Source organism: Periplaneta americana, chromosome 10, assembly GCF_040183065.1.
Source record: "Periplaneta americana isolate PAMFEO1 chromosome 10, P.americana_PAMFEO1_priV1, whole genome shotgun sequence".
In the NCBI taxonomy this organism is placed as follows: Eukaryota; Metazoa; Arthropoda; class Insecta; order Blattodea; family Blattidae; genus Periplaneta; species Periplaneta americana.
Window position 1 is genome coordinate 18,124,554 of NC_091126.1, and position 14,715 is coordinate 18,139,268.

Below are 14,715 nucleotides of genomic sequence, written 5' to 3' on the forward strand. Positions count from 1 at the left end.
TGCGAAACCAGGTGGCCCGGGTTGAGGTTTTTCCCGGGGTTTTCCCTCAACTCAATACGAGCAAATGCTAGGTAACTTTCGGTGCTGGACCCTGGACTCATTTCACCGCCATTATCACCTTCATATCATTCAGACGCTAAATAACCTAGATGTTGATACAGCGTCGTTAAATAACCCAATAACATAAAATCAATGTTACTCAAGCTCATGTGAAAATAGACGGCATTTTCTGCTTGATTCATAAGATGTCAGTGGAAGTCTGAGAAAAAGCTAGACGAAAATGTGTCAGGTTTGAACGAGTATCACATGATGCAACAAATTTTAATGGATTTAAAAATTATTATCAACTTATAATTATGTGTGTTCCTAACATCAGTGCTTTCATCTAATGCAAACGAAAACCACAAAGAAAATTTTTAATTTCTGATTGACTTTCAATATGAAATCCCATTTCTTCCTCCTACTGGTCACTATATGTGGAGCAAACACTGATGACAATCCTTTCCTCACAAGCATAGGCTGAAGCTCTGATGAAATTTCAATTTTGTTTTGCCTAGTGTTCCTGTCAGAGTGAATCCAGTTTCAAAATCTCTTGAGCCAGGGAAATAATATTGTCGGTTCTGATTCCATGGCCTGATTTCAATGAGTTCGTAAGGTCTAACATGACTCAGCACGTACCTGCTGTTGACCTTTCTTTTCCTGTACAAATCTGTACATTCACACCATATGATGTTGTAACATCACATATTATCCATATTTTACACCATACTTAAAAAAATGTACCAAATTTAATTTGACGCTATTGAAATCTGTGTTGTACAAGAAACAAAAGTCGTATTGTTGAGAGAAGTTAAAAAAAAGCGTCAATAATGAATTAATTAGACCAAAATCTACTGAAGAGAGGAAAAAACATACTTTACCAAACAGGATACAACTGTACCTCACATCATTTTTAAAAGGCTTAATTAATAAAATGTGACTTCGTTTTTGCTTTGGACTGTATCATGATATTCAGCATTGTCTATTTGACAATGTAACCATGTATGAAATAACTACAAAAAGTTTAGTGCACACAATAATTAAAAAAATAACGATTGGGATACAGTTGTAACCCGTTTGGTATACGAATTAAATGATAAACAAAATTATTTATAAAGCTTTTTTAATTCTCAATTCCATTTCTAGAGCCTTGAGTTGCTCGACTTTGAACTTGGCAGCATGCACTTCAGCCTCTTGTTTTACACGCTGTGCATGCAGCTCTGCTTCTTGTTTCATTCGCTGTGCATGCAGCTCTGCCTCATTAGCCATTAGCTGTCTGCAAAAGGTCATTTTTTCATTATGCAGCTCCTTCATTTGGTGCAGCTCCAACGCGTTCCTTTGGTCCATATATTCTGTTGTGACCGTTCTCAGAGCTCTTTTTTTGGTAACTGCAACAGAAAAGATGATTGAACTCTAAGTGAAAGCTGTTATTCTTTGAGACACAATAGATATGACTCTATAGGAATTACTAATTGCCATTTTATGGAACTGTGAAGCTTATACGATATTACAGTAGCCTTTGGATAATATTATTTCGTCATATTTGTCAAATCTTGTTTTATTTAATGAAGGTACAGTTTTTAATAATATATTATTCTAGGTAGACGATCATCTTGTACTTTGAAGCACACCTCCTTGTACTTTGAACTAGAAATAAGATTTGTTCCAAAGTACACTACCTGTGCTCAGTCACAACAGTTTCTGCTACTTATGAAAGGAAAAAAAGTATTCCAATCTGTATGTATTTGTAACTTATAATGTAAGACATGCATCACATAAGTTACATGAATATATGACATATCAAGTCAAGTTTTTGAACATGTGAATAAAAACTAGCTTTTGTCTTTCAATATTAGCACTAGCTCTATCTATGTAGTCTTCATTAATAGCACTAGCTTTAGCTAATTGTGTGAATGAAATATTGCCCCCACTAGAAAGCTAAAGCTAGAAAATTCCACCTATAGCTTGGGTTTAGTGCACACCTGTATACCTGTTAATATAATATTAATTATTAAAACAGATTTTCTATGAATCTGTTTCAATGTCGACTGAAAATGTTATTCTCAATACAGCAATCAATTTCATACCAAATTTGTTGGATGAAAGTAAGCAAGTAAGGAGTTTGATCATTTGTGAGTGTACTTAAAAAGAAATAATGTCTGATCCATAAAGGCAATGATACAACAAATGATGTAAATTTAAATTTGTGTCATTACTACAAAATTTCTAAATTTGATAAATCACAGGTTTCTATATATTGTGACAGCGACGTGAGAATCGAACTCACGACCAGCGTCCCGCAAGAAAGCAGATCGCACAGGCTCCACGGAGCATTGGGTGACGTCGCGCGATGGAGAGAAGAGAGAGGGTGTATTACGTCACGCGACGAGTCCGCGCGCGCAGCTGCTTACGGAGGGAAGGGGGAACGGACCTTCCCGGCCCTTCCAGAAATGTCGATGTAGAGATATTGAGATAATTCTCTACACACCTGTAGAAGGTTCTCGCAACTATGATTTTGCTATAAAAGAGCAGGCGCCAGCGAACTAGAGAGTTGTTGTAGAGTTTTCAGTTATTCCGTCAGTGAGTAAGCCAGAGCAAGCAAGCCAGAGTTCGACTCGAGTGTGCGTCCGCATCTGCGTCAGCATCCGAAGGCCTGAGTTCGAGTGCAGTGGACCGCAGTTGGAGGGACCTGAGTTCGAGTGCAGTGGACCGCAGTTGGAGGGACCCGAGTTCGAGTACAGTGAACTGTCTCTGAAGGTCTGTGGTTCGAGATACTGTGAACTCGAGTGACTGAGATAGAAGAACTGTGAACTGAGAACTGGTAGTTCTGATTTGTAAATAGTGCTTTGTAAATATTAGTTAAGATTAACAGTTCATTGTTGTGCGTAATAATCCAAGTAAACTGTCATTGTCGTCGGTGGAGTGCTATAACGAATACTGTGTTGAGTGAAGATCCAATTGTTGCCGAGAGCGTTTAAGGCGAATTGTAGAAAGGAATTATTGTTGTGAGGAATAAATTACATTGTTGTAACTAATAAAATTCACAATATCATTCAACATGCCTTTTCTGTTAACATATTCATCACTGTATAGCTGGGGCTTAGGAATGGGCACATATGTACAGTCTATGACACCAATGCTGTGTTTATTTCATCCAGGGGACATTTAAAATTTAAACCACAAATTTGCCTTCTCAAGTCTTTTCACTAGTACTGATATGGTCTTGTAGACGGTTGAACGGTGAATACCTATCTGAAACCCAGGATCACATGCAAAACGTAAAAATATTTCCATTCTTTGTTTGGAACATGAAGCCCCGCAGCATGTTTCAGTTCATTCGTCAAGGAAATGCTCAGCTAACCACTCAATATTTCTTCTCTGAACCTAAATAAACTGTAATAAATTTCTTTGTGATTTGTAATTTTTTCCCAATAACTTATGTATACATACATTAATAAATGCAGCATTTCACTTGTCATTCAGCATTAAACTGGATCGTTACTGTGGTCAGAAGAATATTTGAAAAATTATAAGTTAATGTTAATAATATTGAGCCAGAATTAGTTTTTATCCACAAAATTTTAAGCACTGGAAAATTTAGCCTTTGGCTAAGGCAGCAGGTAAAGCTATAGTCAGCAAAAGCTGTTAAGTTTGTTTTTTTATTCACAAAACTACTAGTGTTCGCTTGAAAATTGCTAGCAAAAGCAAAAACTAGTTTATATTCACTTGGCCTTGTATAGGTCTACATCACAACTGTGATCAGTGGCATAGCCAGGAATTTAAGATTGGATGGGGGCCAAGTTTTGGGTACATCACTTGGAAAATTTGCCCATTTACATGCAAAATACTTAGAAGACAATAATAATAGTTATTATGAAATATAAAATCAATTTACACTCCCCAAAATTTGTTATAAAGCAAAATTCATTCTCCATTATTGCAGAGTGACTCAAGAGATGCCGCTATAAAATAAAATGCTTGATCTAGTTACTCTGTTGACAATTTATTTGAAAATCATCAATCAATTTAAAACAACTTGTAAGCAGAAATATGAAGGGTTTATTATTCTAAAAGTTGGTCATTGTCTGTAGAAACAGTCAAGAAATATTTTTTTCTTTCATTGTCACATTCGCAACTCCAATGGTGTGGTGGAGTGTTTCTTCATGCTATAAACCTAATATAATTTTTAAATTCTTAAAAAAAAGGTGGAGGGGGGGGGGAGATTCAGCCCGGTAAACCCCTTTCCGCTATGCCATTGACTTTGAAAAAGATGAATAATCATGACAGGAGAAAATGGCTGAGAACAAACACTGACTTTGTTTTGTAAATCTGTAGGCCTAGGCCTAGCTGCAATTTAAGAACTTACCAGAGTTGTACTTTGCACATTCTCTTTTGCGAGATGGTGGGGTCTCTACGATGGCTACAGAACAGTCCTCCTGTGAACTACTTGGCACCGGTTTTGTAAGGGGAATACTCTCCACAGGATCTTCCTCGGAAACACAGTCTAAAAACAATAACAGGAATTAAAAAACAAAAATGTTAACATTACCGGTATTTACAGAACTATTACATTTCTTGTTAATTATATATAATGAAGGTAAATGATATCAATAGGCATACATTACCTAAGTACGGGCATTCCCCTGCTTCTTCTTCTTCTGCTGAGGCTGCTGCTGTTTGTTGAAAGCCATCTGAATCGAATGGACTTTCAATTCTTAAGTTCAGATGAGGAAACATGCTGTCCATTTTTGCCGAAAATTCGAATTCATCTTTTTCCTTTGGGGGTGGACCTCCCCCAGTTAATAACCTCTGCTTCACTATTTCACAATTATCTTTCCTGGCTTTATATTTCAGATTTTCCCAGGACTTCTTCAATTGGGAAGCACTTCTTTTTGTCGTCTTCCCAGCTGCACAAAACTTTTGGCACAGCTCCTCCCATGCTTTGTTCTTTTCCTTTATTCCTACTGCGTCGGTTTTTTTGTTTTCGATTACATTTTTATACTGCTGGGTTAGTTCCAACAATACCTCTTTTTCATACGCAGTTAGAGGGGACATCTTCTTCTTATCATCCATGACGGATATAAATCTAACACTTATACAATTTCTACTGGTACCGGTAACGAAAAAGACAAAAATGAAAATAAAGAGAATAAAACGATATATCAATGAAGCAGATGGGTACGTATTAAACCTAACCTAACAGTATAAATCAATGAAACAAATATGTACAAAACTTAACTGAATGATATGTACAAAGCTAACCTAACTATATAAATCAATAGAAGATACATACAAAATCTAACCTAATTATATAAATCAGTGGAACGGATATATACAAAACCTAACTTAACTATATAAATAAATTGAAAAGATATGTACAAAACTTAATCTATGTAAATAAATGGATCAGCTACGCACTGTACAAAACATAACCTAACTTTAGTTTATATCTATAACAATTTCACTAGCAGTATCACTACCTGTTTAATAAAATATTATATATCTGAACTGACTGAAATAATCTAAACTATCAACAAAAAATACCAAAAACTGAAATAAAACAACTTTAAATATATATATATATATGTTCTTTCTCGCGCAATCAAAATTAGCCTTTAAACTCAAATCACAAGGTTTATAATCTGTGGGAGTGTGGTTTGTTATTGTTTGTTCACTTGTTTTGAAAGACATTGTGGGACTTCTGTTACCAACCAAATTAAAACTCTACACTTTGCTGGCGTAAAGTGACACTTTGCAAAGTGCACTTCTTCAATCGTCTATGAATAGCATTAATATGAAAGAGCCACTTTCGTCAAAAGTGTCACTTTGCAAAGTGGTGATATAAAGTGCCGACTATGAATACCAGCCTAATTTCCGAATACGTGGACACCATTACTAAATGTGTCATAATGCTGAAGACCATACATATTACAAGAACAAGTGCACACAGAATGGCGATAGTGCTGGAAACAACCACACAGCTGTAAAATAAGTCACTTCCTTGCTCCTGTTGCACTTGTCCAGAAAAATCTGTTTTTTATTCTTTGCCCATTCTTACCATACCAGAGTACTTAAAAATTAGGTGGTGTGAAAATAAACAGAAACAAATAAGTGGAAGAATTATAAATAGGTAGATCAAAATATCCAGAAGCAATTCTGACACAAAAACTGTGCAGAAGAAATGCAAACTTATATCCTAGGAATCGTCTTCAATCATTTTCCAAGCACAAACCATCTTGGTCCAGAGATCATTTGTAACAAGCTGTTAACAAAAAATTAATGTTTGAAGTGTTGGAAGTTATAATGTGTTATTTCAATGAAGTTGGTGAAATTAATGTCAAAATACTATTTTAAGTTCATGTATTATATTATTTTTTGTAAATCACTATGGTAAATATTATTGTAGTTAAAAACATTATTGATCTTTTTTCACATAATTTTTCTTAGTTCTGCACCAATACTGTTAGAACTTGTCTTAATATAATTACGTTCAGTGTATAAGGTACAATAACTGTTGCAGATAATGCTCAGAACATCCTAAACTAATACCATGCAAGTCCAATTTTTCAACTGCTTTCTTATTTATCATCTGCACATCCCCCTGAACTTCGCGATAAACCATGAAGGTGCTTATCTACTGTAATTCCTATTTTGTATTGGTCTTCCTGGCCCAGATTTATGGTAAGCCTATATTAAACTATCACAAGCAAAAAGAAATTGCAACTTAAGATAGGAAAAACAAAACAATTTTAGTAAAACCATAACACTCCAAATAGGAATCAAGTAAGCTACAAAGTTCAAACAATTTTACACGCAGAGAAAAGTGCTCAACACACAGACAGGCAATACAGCGACCCACTGAATATACAACTGGTAGGTCACCATTTCCATAGCAGAAACGAAATTCCTGATCTCAACAAATTTTCAGGTATGACTATGATTTCCTTTGTTATTATAGGAATGGCAATATCTGTATTAAGAGTACTTGGACCATCCTTCCACAGTGCAGTGTAATGTATTGTAATGGGGGTGTTAACTTCGTTGACAAAAGATAATCTTAATTGGTTGTTTAACGATGCTGTATTAACTGTGTGGTTATTATCTAGTATCAGCGGAATTGGTGATAGTGAGATGATATATGGTAGAGTTGCCATATTATCTTCAACCATAAAAATGGGGACACCATACCAATCGGACCCTTCCAACAACCCCTAAATAATATCTTACAGCTACAAATTCACATAATGAGGCAAAGCCGTTCAATTTCAAACAAATTGAAGTCTAATATTTAATATGCTGCATGTTTTGATATCTAATTCCTAAATTATTATAACCAGAGTATTCATATATAAATACATAAAAATTACAAGAATAAACTTCACTGTTCAATCAAATTTCAGTCACTCATGTTTCAATAGAGGGTAACTTCATTTAAACAGTCCATGAATATTTTTCTGTTAACTGGTTTTCTTTAAAATGTCAGGAATTTTTAGCAAGTACGAATGAAATGCTATGCAACTGAAATGATGGAAGTTGTACTTCACTATGATAGTCATTTCACTGACACCATAACAAGGTATTCCTCTACTTAGATCACTGCATTTGAATTAAAGAGGTGGTAAAATGCTTGCCGGCATGGCAAAGAACTCGCGATCCTCGCCTGAAAGCTAGCATTAACCAATTATGTAAGCAAACTGAGATAACAGGAGAAACAGAACCTCATGTGAATATTGTGCAAACTGACCAGTAAAGTGGTAAGAATAAGGGAACGAAAGTTAAATGGGCTCTGTACTTCAAATCTAAAGAAAGCCTCGAGTATCGTGAATAAAACAAGGGTGCTACGTATGTCAAGAATCTTGGCTTCCGTTGTTTAAAAGCCAATCATTTTTAAAAATTAAATCCACGGGTTCAATTTCCAGATATTCACGTTGATTTTTAAAATTCCTCCCAGACAGCAATTCTCAGGTGGGTGTGCAAAAAATGAGTTAAGAAAAAAAAAACATGATTTTGAGATAAATAAATTCAAACACTAGAATAGGGATGCAGAACTGGGGAAGAGAGGGGTGGAAGCATGGGGAAAGAGTTTGTTTCCTGTCCACAATCCCCTGGCCTTGAATTACATATCTGTGATGTACATTGAATACATATTTCCTCTCCCCTACTATATCCAATTACGTGTGAGGTGAAAGGAAGAGATGAGTCACATGTTCTGCTTGTGACGTGTGCCACAATTGTAGCACACTTTTGCACCCCTGCACTAAACGGACCAACCGGTCATTTTGATCCATACTGATATTTAATTTATTTGTATTGCCTCCGTGTTTTGGCTCATCAAGTTCGGTCTTTGGGACTTTTATTGAATTTACTCTCTTTAGGTCCCCTGAAAATTTCAAGTTCCAAACATTATTATTTATGGGAGTAACAAGTACAGCTACCTAGAAGGACCAACACAGGTCATTTTGACAAGTCTGTTCTCTCTTATTTTCACGCAGCAGTGAACTACAAATATTGCTGTTTTATGATTATCCTTGGCTGACTAACAATATACTCAATACTTTGTTGCCATGTGGCAAGTTCATTGAATGTATGCAGCAAGTCTTTCATATTACCGAAAATATTCCCTTTCCATAGACTGGTTGATACTTAAAATATACGAACGACAATAGGGAGTTTATAACTGCTTTCCTGTGACATTACAATACAGTCAATATATTTTGGATGACAGTGGCAATTCTTTTGACAACTGTGTGAAGTATTAAATTAGTCTATCTTAAGATTTCTATTTGCCATTTACTGTAGTTCTTATGGAAAACATGGCACGAAAGGGTTTCAGCAATGAAGAACTTCTGGCATGAAAGATTATGAATGATGAAGAATTCTGCATTATTTAGAAACAATGTCAGAAATAATATTCAGAGAGAGAATACCCAGTTAGATTATAGTATTTGTGACGAAGATGAGAATGAGACTAGTTATCCTAATTACATCTCGCAAGATTGTACCTATATCCTAGCAGTGTCCAGGAAACCAGAGAGGAAAACCTGTCAGATTGGAGGTTGTCATAGTCTGAGGATTCACCATGAGTTTACCTGACATTCACTTTATAGTTGAAGAAAACTTCGGAAGAAACACAACAAGATAATCAGTCCAAGTGGGATACAAAACTGTAGCTGAGCTTAGTCTTGGAACAACTCTGCTTAGTGGTCCTAGACCAAAATATAGTTCCACCTTTTGTTACATAAGCTGACAGCAACAGTCAGGTTGCTTTCCTTAGTAGAGGAATTCTCTGTATTAGTAATGACCATGGTTATGCATATTTCAATAAGAAAAATACTGTCCTTTAATAATAAAATGCATTTACCTGAACCAGGCAATTCTTCAATTGCTCTACTGAGTGCATAACTACTCTGGTCTGCTCTATGAATGTGATCCCTGGCAGCACTGAATGCATCCAAAACAGCAAGAGAGCAGTGCACCCGTGTCCCTTGCTGTGGTCCAGAGCCTGTCATGGAAGATGATGCATGACTAGAAACATGATGTTCTCTAGGTGGAAGTGGAGGATTACTCTGTAACACGTTGAACAAGGTACTATTAGAACAGTAACATTAAGCATGTGGATAAAAAATAAAGAAGCCTTTACACGTTGCATTATTTATCAAAACTTAAGGGTAAGATTTTCAACATGAAAGAGCTCTTTTCTGTGATGTAATTGAAGGAGGGTGGGGAAGGAAACAATATCTGCCTTATACTTCTTGAATACAAATGGTTTGTTCAATAATAATAAATTATAATGAGTCAATAAAGTGACAAAATATCCAATATAATTTTTCACATTCATACGACTAAATATGTATCAAGAAAATGAATTAATTAGAGATTCTGAATATCACATATTCCTTTTTATCGAAAAACAAAACTCCAACTATGTTAAACAAATGAAGAATACAGGGGGAAAAACAAAGTCACAATTCTCATAAGGGTGATGTCATTTAATTCAGTATATTACTGCAAACTTTACTGTTTTTCTTATCAAAACTGGTAAAAGAGAATTATGACCACAGATACAGTCATTCTTTCCTGCTTTTTCATTAGGAACGGCAATCAATTTTGCAGTAATATATTGAATCAGAAGATGACATTGCCCTTAAAAGTATCGTGACTTTGACTGTTTTTCCCCTTCAACTGCACTTTGCTCAGTGTCTACCTGGTTCACACGGCTAGGGAAATGTTTATTTTGCACCTAACTTAGTCCTTGGATATATCTTCGTTATATATTACTTATAACGCTAGATCTGTAAACAGACTGAAAAAGCAACAAACAGAGGAAAAACCGTGTGGAGTCGTGCATAAGAATTTGGTTCATGTGTAAATCTAAGTTCTCACAGAATCAGCAGAAGTCTTCCAAAGGGGACTTAGTGTATGGCATTTTTTTTGTATTTTCGGACCATCAGATCTAAGCCCCTTCAGCGCTGTCGTCGTTCGTGGAAAAGTTAACGCCTCTACTCACCCCATTCCACCCGTTTCTCTCCCTCTACGTCAAGCACCAGGCCGCAAACCTTGCTGAATAGGGATGTTGCCAAACTTCCATCAAACAGTATCATGTCTCTTGAATATTGCTTATAATACTGTAAGGTTAATTATTACTTATTCATAATTTAATTTAAGTAGGTCTAATGACGCTGATTGACTTATGCAAAATGCTATTACTTGCTTAATAATATTTCTTTCACCACTCCGTGCTACAATATTCATGTTGAGTTGACAACACTGGACTGCAAGTGCAAATAAACTGTCCCGCAAGAAGGCTCAAAATTGTGAGTAGTGGGGGAGAGAAAGAGAGAGGGATAGAAAAGAGAGAAATAGGAATACAGGGGGAGAAATGAATTGCTGAGGCTGAAAAGGAATTAAGGTACAGTTCGCATATCTTACGGGGGCACAGATCCGATGGTCGGACTATACAAGAGTATACAAAAACCAAATATTACATGCATTTAATAACTCAAAGAGCATAACACTGTTTAACATCACTCAGAATTTATTATAACTTCAACAGACAAAGGGAAGTGGTTATACTAACGTAGCACATTCAGAATAATTGCTATGTAACTATACAAAACCTTGAAGAAACAGAAAACACTACATGTAACACATTTAAAGTGATTGGAGTTTTCTCAGGAATGTAAATATTTCTCCAGACTTTTACATTCATACTTGTATTCGTGCTAGGAATCAAGCTAGCAATCACCAACTCATAAAGGTTTTGAATCGGACTGTCCACATTGCAATTCAGTTACTTGTGAAACTTAAGCTTGGCAGTACTTGGCTCATTACTCAATGAGCACCAACAAGCTTTAATTGTAAGCATAAGTTTGTTTTTATTTATGACACATTTAAAGTTAGAGTTAAATTACCATACACTACTTGAGAATTGCAGTAACTACTGGAGATTCAATTTTAACGTCCTTCAATATATTCGCTGATCCAAGTTGATAATTTTGCAAAAATGCAAAACATTTGTAGGCAAGCCAAGGACTTCAACTTCGTTTGCTGCCATCACTGTTTATCCTAGGTCGACACATTCTTTCATAATTGAGAAGTTGTCAATAAAATAGATTTCTTCTTTAACTCATTGATATTAGAGTTAATATGAAATTTCCTCACATATTTCTTTTTTGCTTATAATTTCTTAACAATTCTATAAACTGCCATACAAAATTTTGTTTCTTTCTCTATGTGCCAATCAACTGCACTTTAATAGTTATTTTTGCATGATCGTGTTTTTGTTGTATTTAAAGCTATTGTTGTTAGGCCTTGAAAGTTAGAATTCCCACACAGAAACTTGTTGCTAGGGAAACTATTCTTCATAACAAAACTATACTGAAAAGACCCATTACAGTGCACTTGTTGTTACTTAGTTATCATTACAATACAGTTTTGCGAAGAATTTGGAATAATATTGCTTAAATTTTCAATGCAAAATATACTGTATTTGCAATTTTAAAAATATGATCGTGCAAAAAACGTTGTACAATGCACGTTTGTGAAGTGCATTACAAAATCTCGGAAAGTAAAGTGTAAGAAAAAAATGTAAAGAGTGCAGTAAGACATAGAAACAATAAATTATAATGAATGAATATCAGAATCAAATGAGAAGTAGACGAAAGAGAAATCATAGTGAAATTAAGAGAATCGAAAATTAATATGAATCAGTGTTGTGAAGTTGAGAGTAGCATCAAGCAAAGCAAAGCAAAAAAGAGGGACTAGGGAGTAGAAATGAAGAGAAAGCGATAAGTACATAAATAAAGAGGGGAGAGAAGAGTATAGAAATAATAAATGATGTAAGTGTTGTAAAATAGAGAAAATGAAAATGTATACAAAAAGTAGGAAAAATAACTGGGAAAGAAGGAATAACAGAAGTGGATTTGAGAATCGAGGAAAAAATGTAAATAACTAATGAAAGGAATATGTAATATTTAAATAGGAAAGAGGAAAAAGAGAGACAGTCTAGTTAGGAAAAAGAATAGAAGAGAATATATAGGGAAGGATAGGCAGCAATCCATTTAGAATGGAAGGTTAGGAATTAAACGGGAAATACTTAGTAAATAAATATATTAACACAAGACAATGGGGTACAGATAGATGATAAGAATTAGACACGAAGATGCTGAAGAAAGGTATAAAATGTTAATAATAATAATAATAATAATAATAATAATAATAATAATAATAATAATAATTTATTATTTATTTATTATTAATATTTTTGTGCTGAACAACAGCCAGAGGCCAATTATAGTTCAGCACAATACACAAACAGAAGATACAAAGGTGCAAAAACAAAATAAATAATGTCTTAAATAAACAAAAACATACATAAATAAAATTGAGAACATGAACAGTAAATACTAAAAATCAAAACGAAACTATACCTTAAAAGGATCTAATTTGTGCCCATGCAAATTGGTATATTTTATGCATCTACAGACTGGAGAAAGTGATTTTGAATTTCTGTTATAAAAATTTTTTTGAAATCTTAAACCTTTTGTAGGAATACGAAGGCTGATATTGTTTATGATACTCACAATCAATATCACCCTTGATAACTTTGCAAAAAAATTGATAATCAAGATTTTGACATCTAGAATAAAGGCTACAACAGTTACAATATTTACAGGTAATCTCATAGTTAAAGTCAGAGGAATTGGGTATAAATCAAAAAGCACATAAGGAAATAAATTTTCTTTGAATATTTTCCAATTTAACCGAATCAGTTGAAGTAATGGAATTCCAGGCTACGGATGCATATTTAAGTTTAGATCGAACCAAAGTAAAGTATAGAATTAATATAGACTCTGAAGTAGAAAAAGAATAAGTTACAGACCTTATTAAACCAAGCATTCTTATTGAATGATTATAAATATATTGAACATGATCGTGAAAATATAATTTAGAATCTAGTAATACACCAAGATCTTTAATAGAATTTTTCCTAATAATACAGACGTTATTAAGAGAATAATTAAATTTTATGGAAGTAGTTTTTCGTGAGTACAAAATGACAAAAGTTTTTGTTTCATTAATTTTCATTCCATTATTGTCAGACCAAAGTTCAATAGAGTTAATATCATTTTGAAGAGTTTGGCAATCAGCAGAATTATTTATTGAGCGAGAGATCATCAGCAAATAACAGCAAATAATAATAATCAATGAGCAAGGATAGTATGTGGGTAGATTTTAAAGTGATGGTGGATCGAAAAGCAGAAATGTCCACCACAACTATGCATTGTAAAGTTTGGCTGATGAATAAATGTATCATATCATATCATATCATATCATATGAAAGAATGTTATGTTCTACATACTTGAGCAATTGCCATGGTATGCATTTCTGCAACTGCTCGTAAACGGCTAACCCACTCATGGCGTGCTCGGGCATCAGCAGCTCGCAATTTAAACATCTCTCCTGTGGCGGAGTTAACAGTGAATGTATTTGAGTCTTCATCACTGGGAGAAATAACTGCTGCTGCAAGGTGAACTGAGCCACGGGGACGCTGCTTGCGCTCTGATTCATTCTAGAAAAAGTAATAATTATTATCAATTCAATTACATATTACAGTTTTATTATATAATAGATACTTTCGTGAAGTTAAAAATAAAAATAAATAAAAAACTTAAGGACTCCATTACGTTTAGTGAATTTATACTTTTATTTTCTTATTAAATATCCATGGCAATTTTTTTTAAATCAACTAGTCAGAAAATATAATTTTGGGCATCATTACACAAAATGTAGTGATAACTTATTGTGACTTTGCAACAAACTCACGAGAACTTCCTTCTTGCACCTATCAAACTGTGAAAGTAGTTATTTTGACATGCCAATTGTCAGTGTACACCATATTTTTCTGAACTATTGAATAAACCCCAAAAATATACTAGTATTTAAGACAAAAATATCCAAAGATATAAAGTTGCCACAAAAATTATATGTTACTTTGGAAGCACATGTTTATATGAACAAATGCTTTTGCATATAAAAGTTAACAAAACAACCCGCAGATCAAGGGTAACTTGAAGCCAATCTTTCTTCCATAATGAAATTGTGTCTTCTGCATCTTTGACTTAAATCTCACACAGGTGAAACCATCAGCAAAAAGCAATATAGTAATATTGTCT

The 14,715-nt window shown here is 34.3% G+C and overlaps 2 protein-coding genes across 4 annotated transcripts in view; both read right to left on the reverse strand.

The window, feature by feature from the left end:
• The window catches only part of LOC138707499 (oxysterol-binding protein-related protein 11-like), an 89,166-nt gene that overhangs the window by 62,859 nt on the left and 11,592 nt on the right, over positions 1-14,715 (reverse strand). For all 3 annotated transcript variants that reach the window (XM_069837010.1, XM_069837009.1, XM_069837011.1), the window contains 2 exons: positions 13,902-14,111; positions 9,401-9,605 (listed from right to left, as the gene is read on the reverse strand). In XM_069837010.1, the coding sequence (XP_069693111.1) occupies positions 9,401-9,605; positions 13,902-14,111 (415 nt within the window). The remainder of the gene's footprint in view (positions 1-9,400; positions 9,606-13,901; positions 14,112-14,715) is intronic.
• On the reverse strand, positions 1,146-9,383 carry LOC138707500 (myb/SANT-like DNA-binding domain-containing protein 3). The gene is made up of 3 exons (XM_069837012.1): positions 4,665-9,383; positions 4,406-4,543; positions 1,146-1,427 (listed from the first exon to the last, which is right to left on the reverse strand). Exons 1-3 carry the CDS (start codon positions 5,110-5,112, stop codon positions 1,150-1,152), a joined length of 864 nt encoding a protein of 287 aa, XP_069693113.1. The 5' UTR covers positions 5,113-9,383; the 3' UTR covers positions 1,146-1,149.

Bases quoted from the DNA above. Each gene is read 5' to 3' on its own strand.
- LOC138707500 (XM_069837012.1), bottom strand. From the start codon at position 5,112: ATGGATGATAAGAAGAAGATGTCCCCTCTAACTGCGTATGAAAAAGAG. The intron at 4,544-4,664 runs GTAATGTATGCC...TATTGTTTTTAG, and splicing joins AGGGGAATGCCCGTACTTAG to ACTGTGTTTCCGAGGAAGAT. The intron at 1,428-4,405 runs GTAAGTTCTTAA...TTTCTGTTGCAG, and splicing joins ATGTGCAAAGTACAACTCTG to TTACCAAAAAAAGAGCTCTG.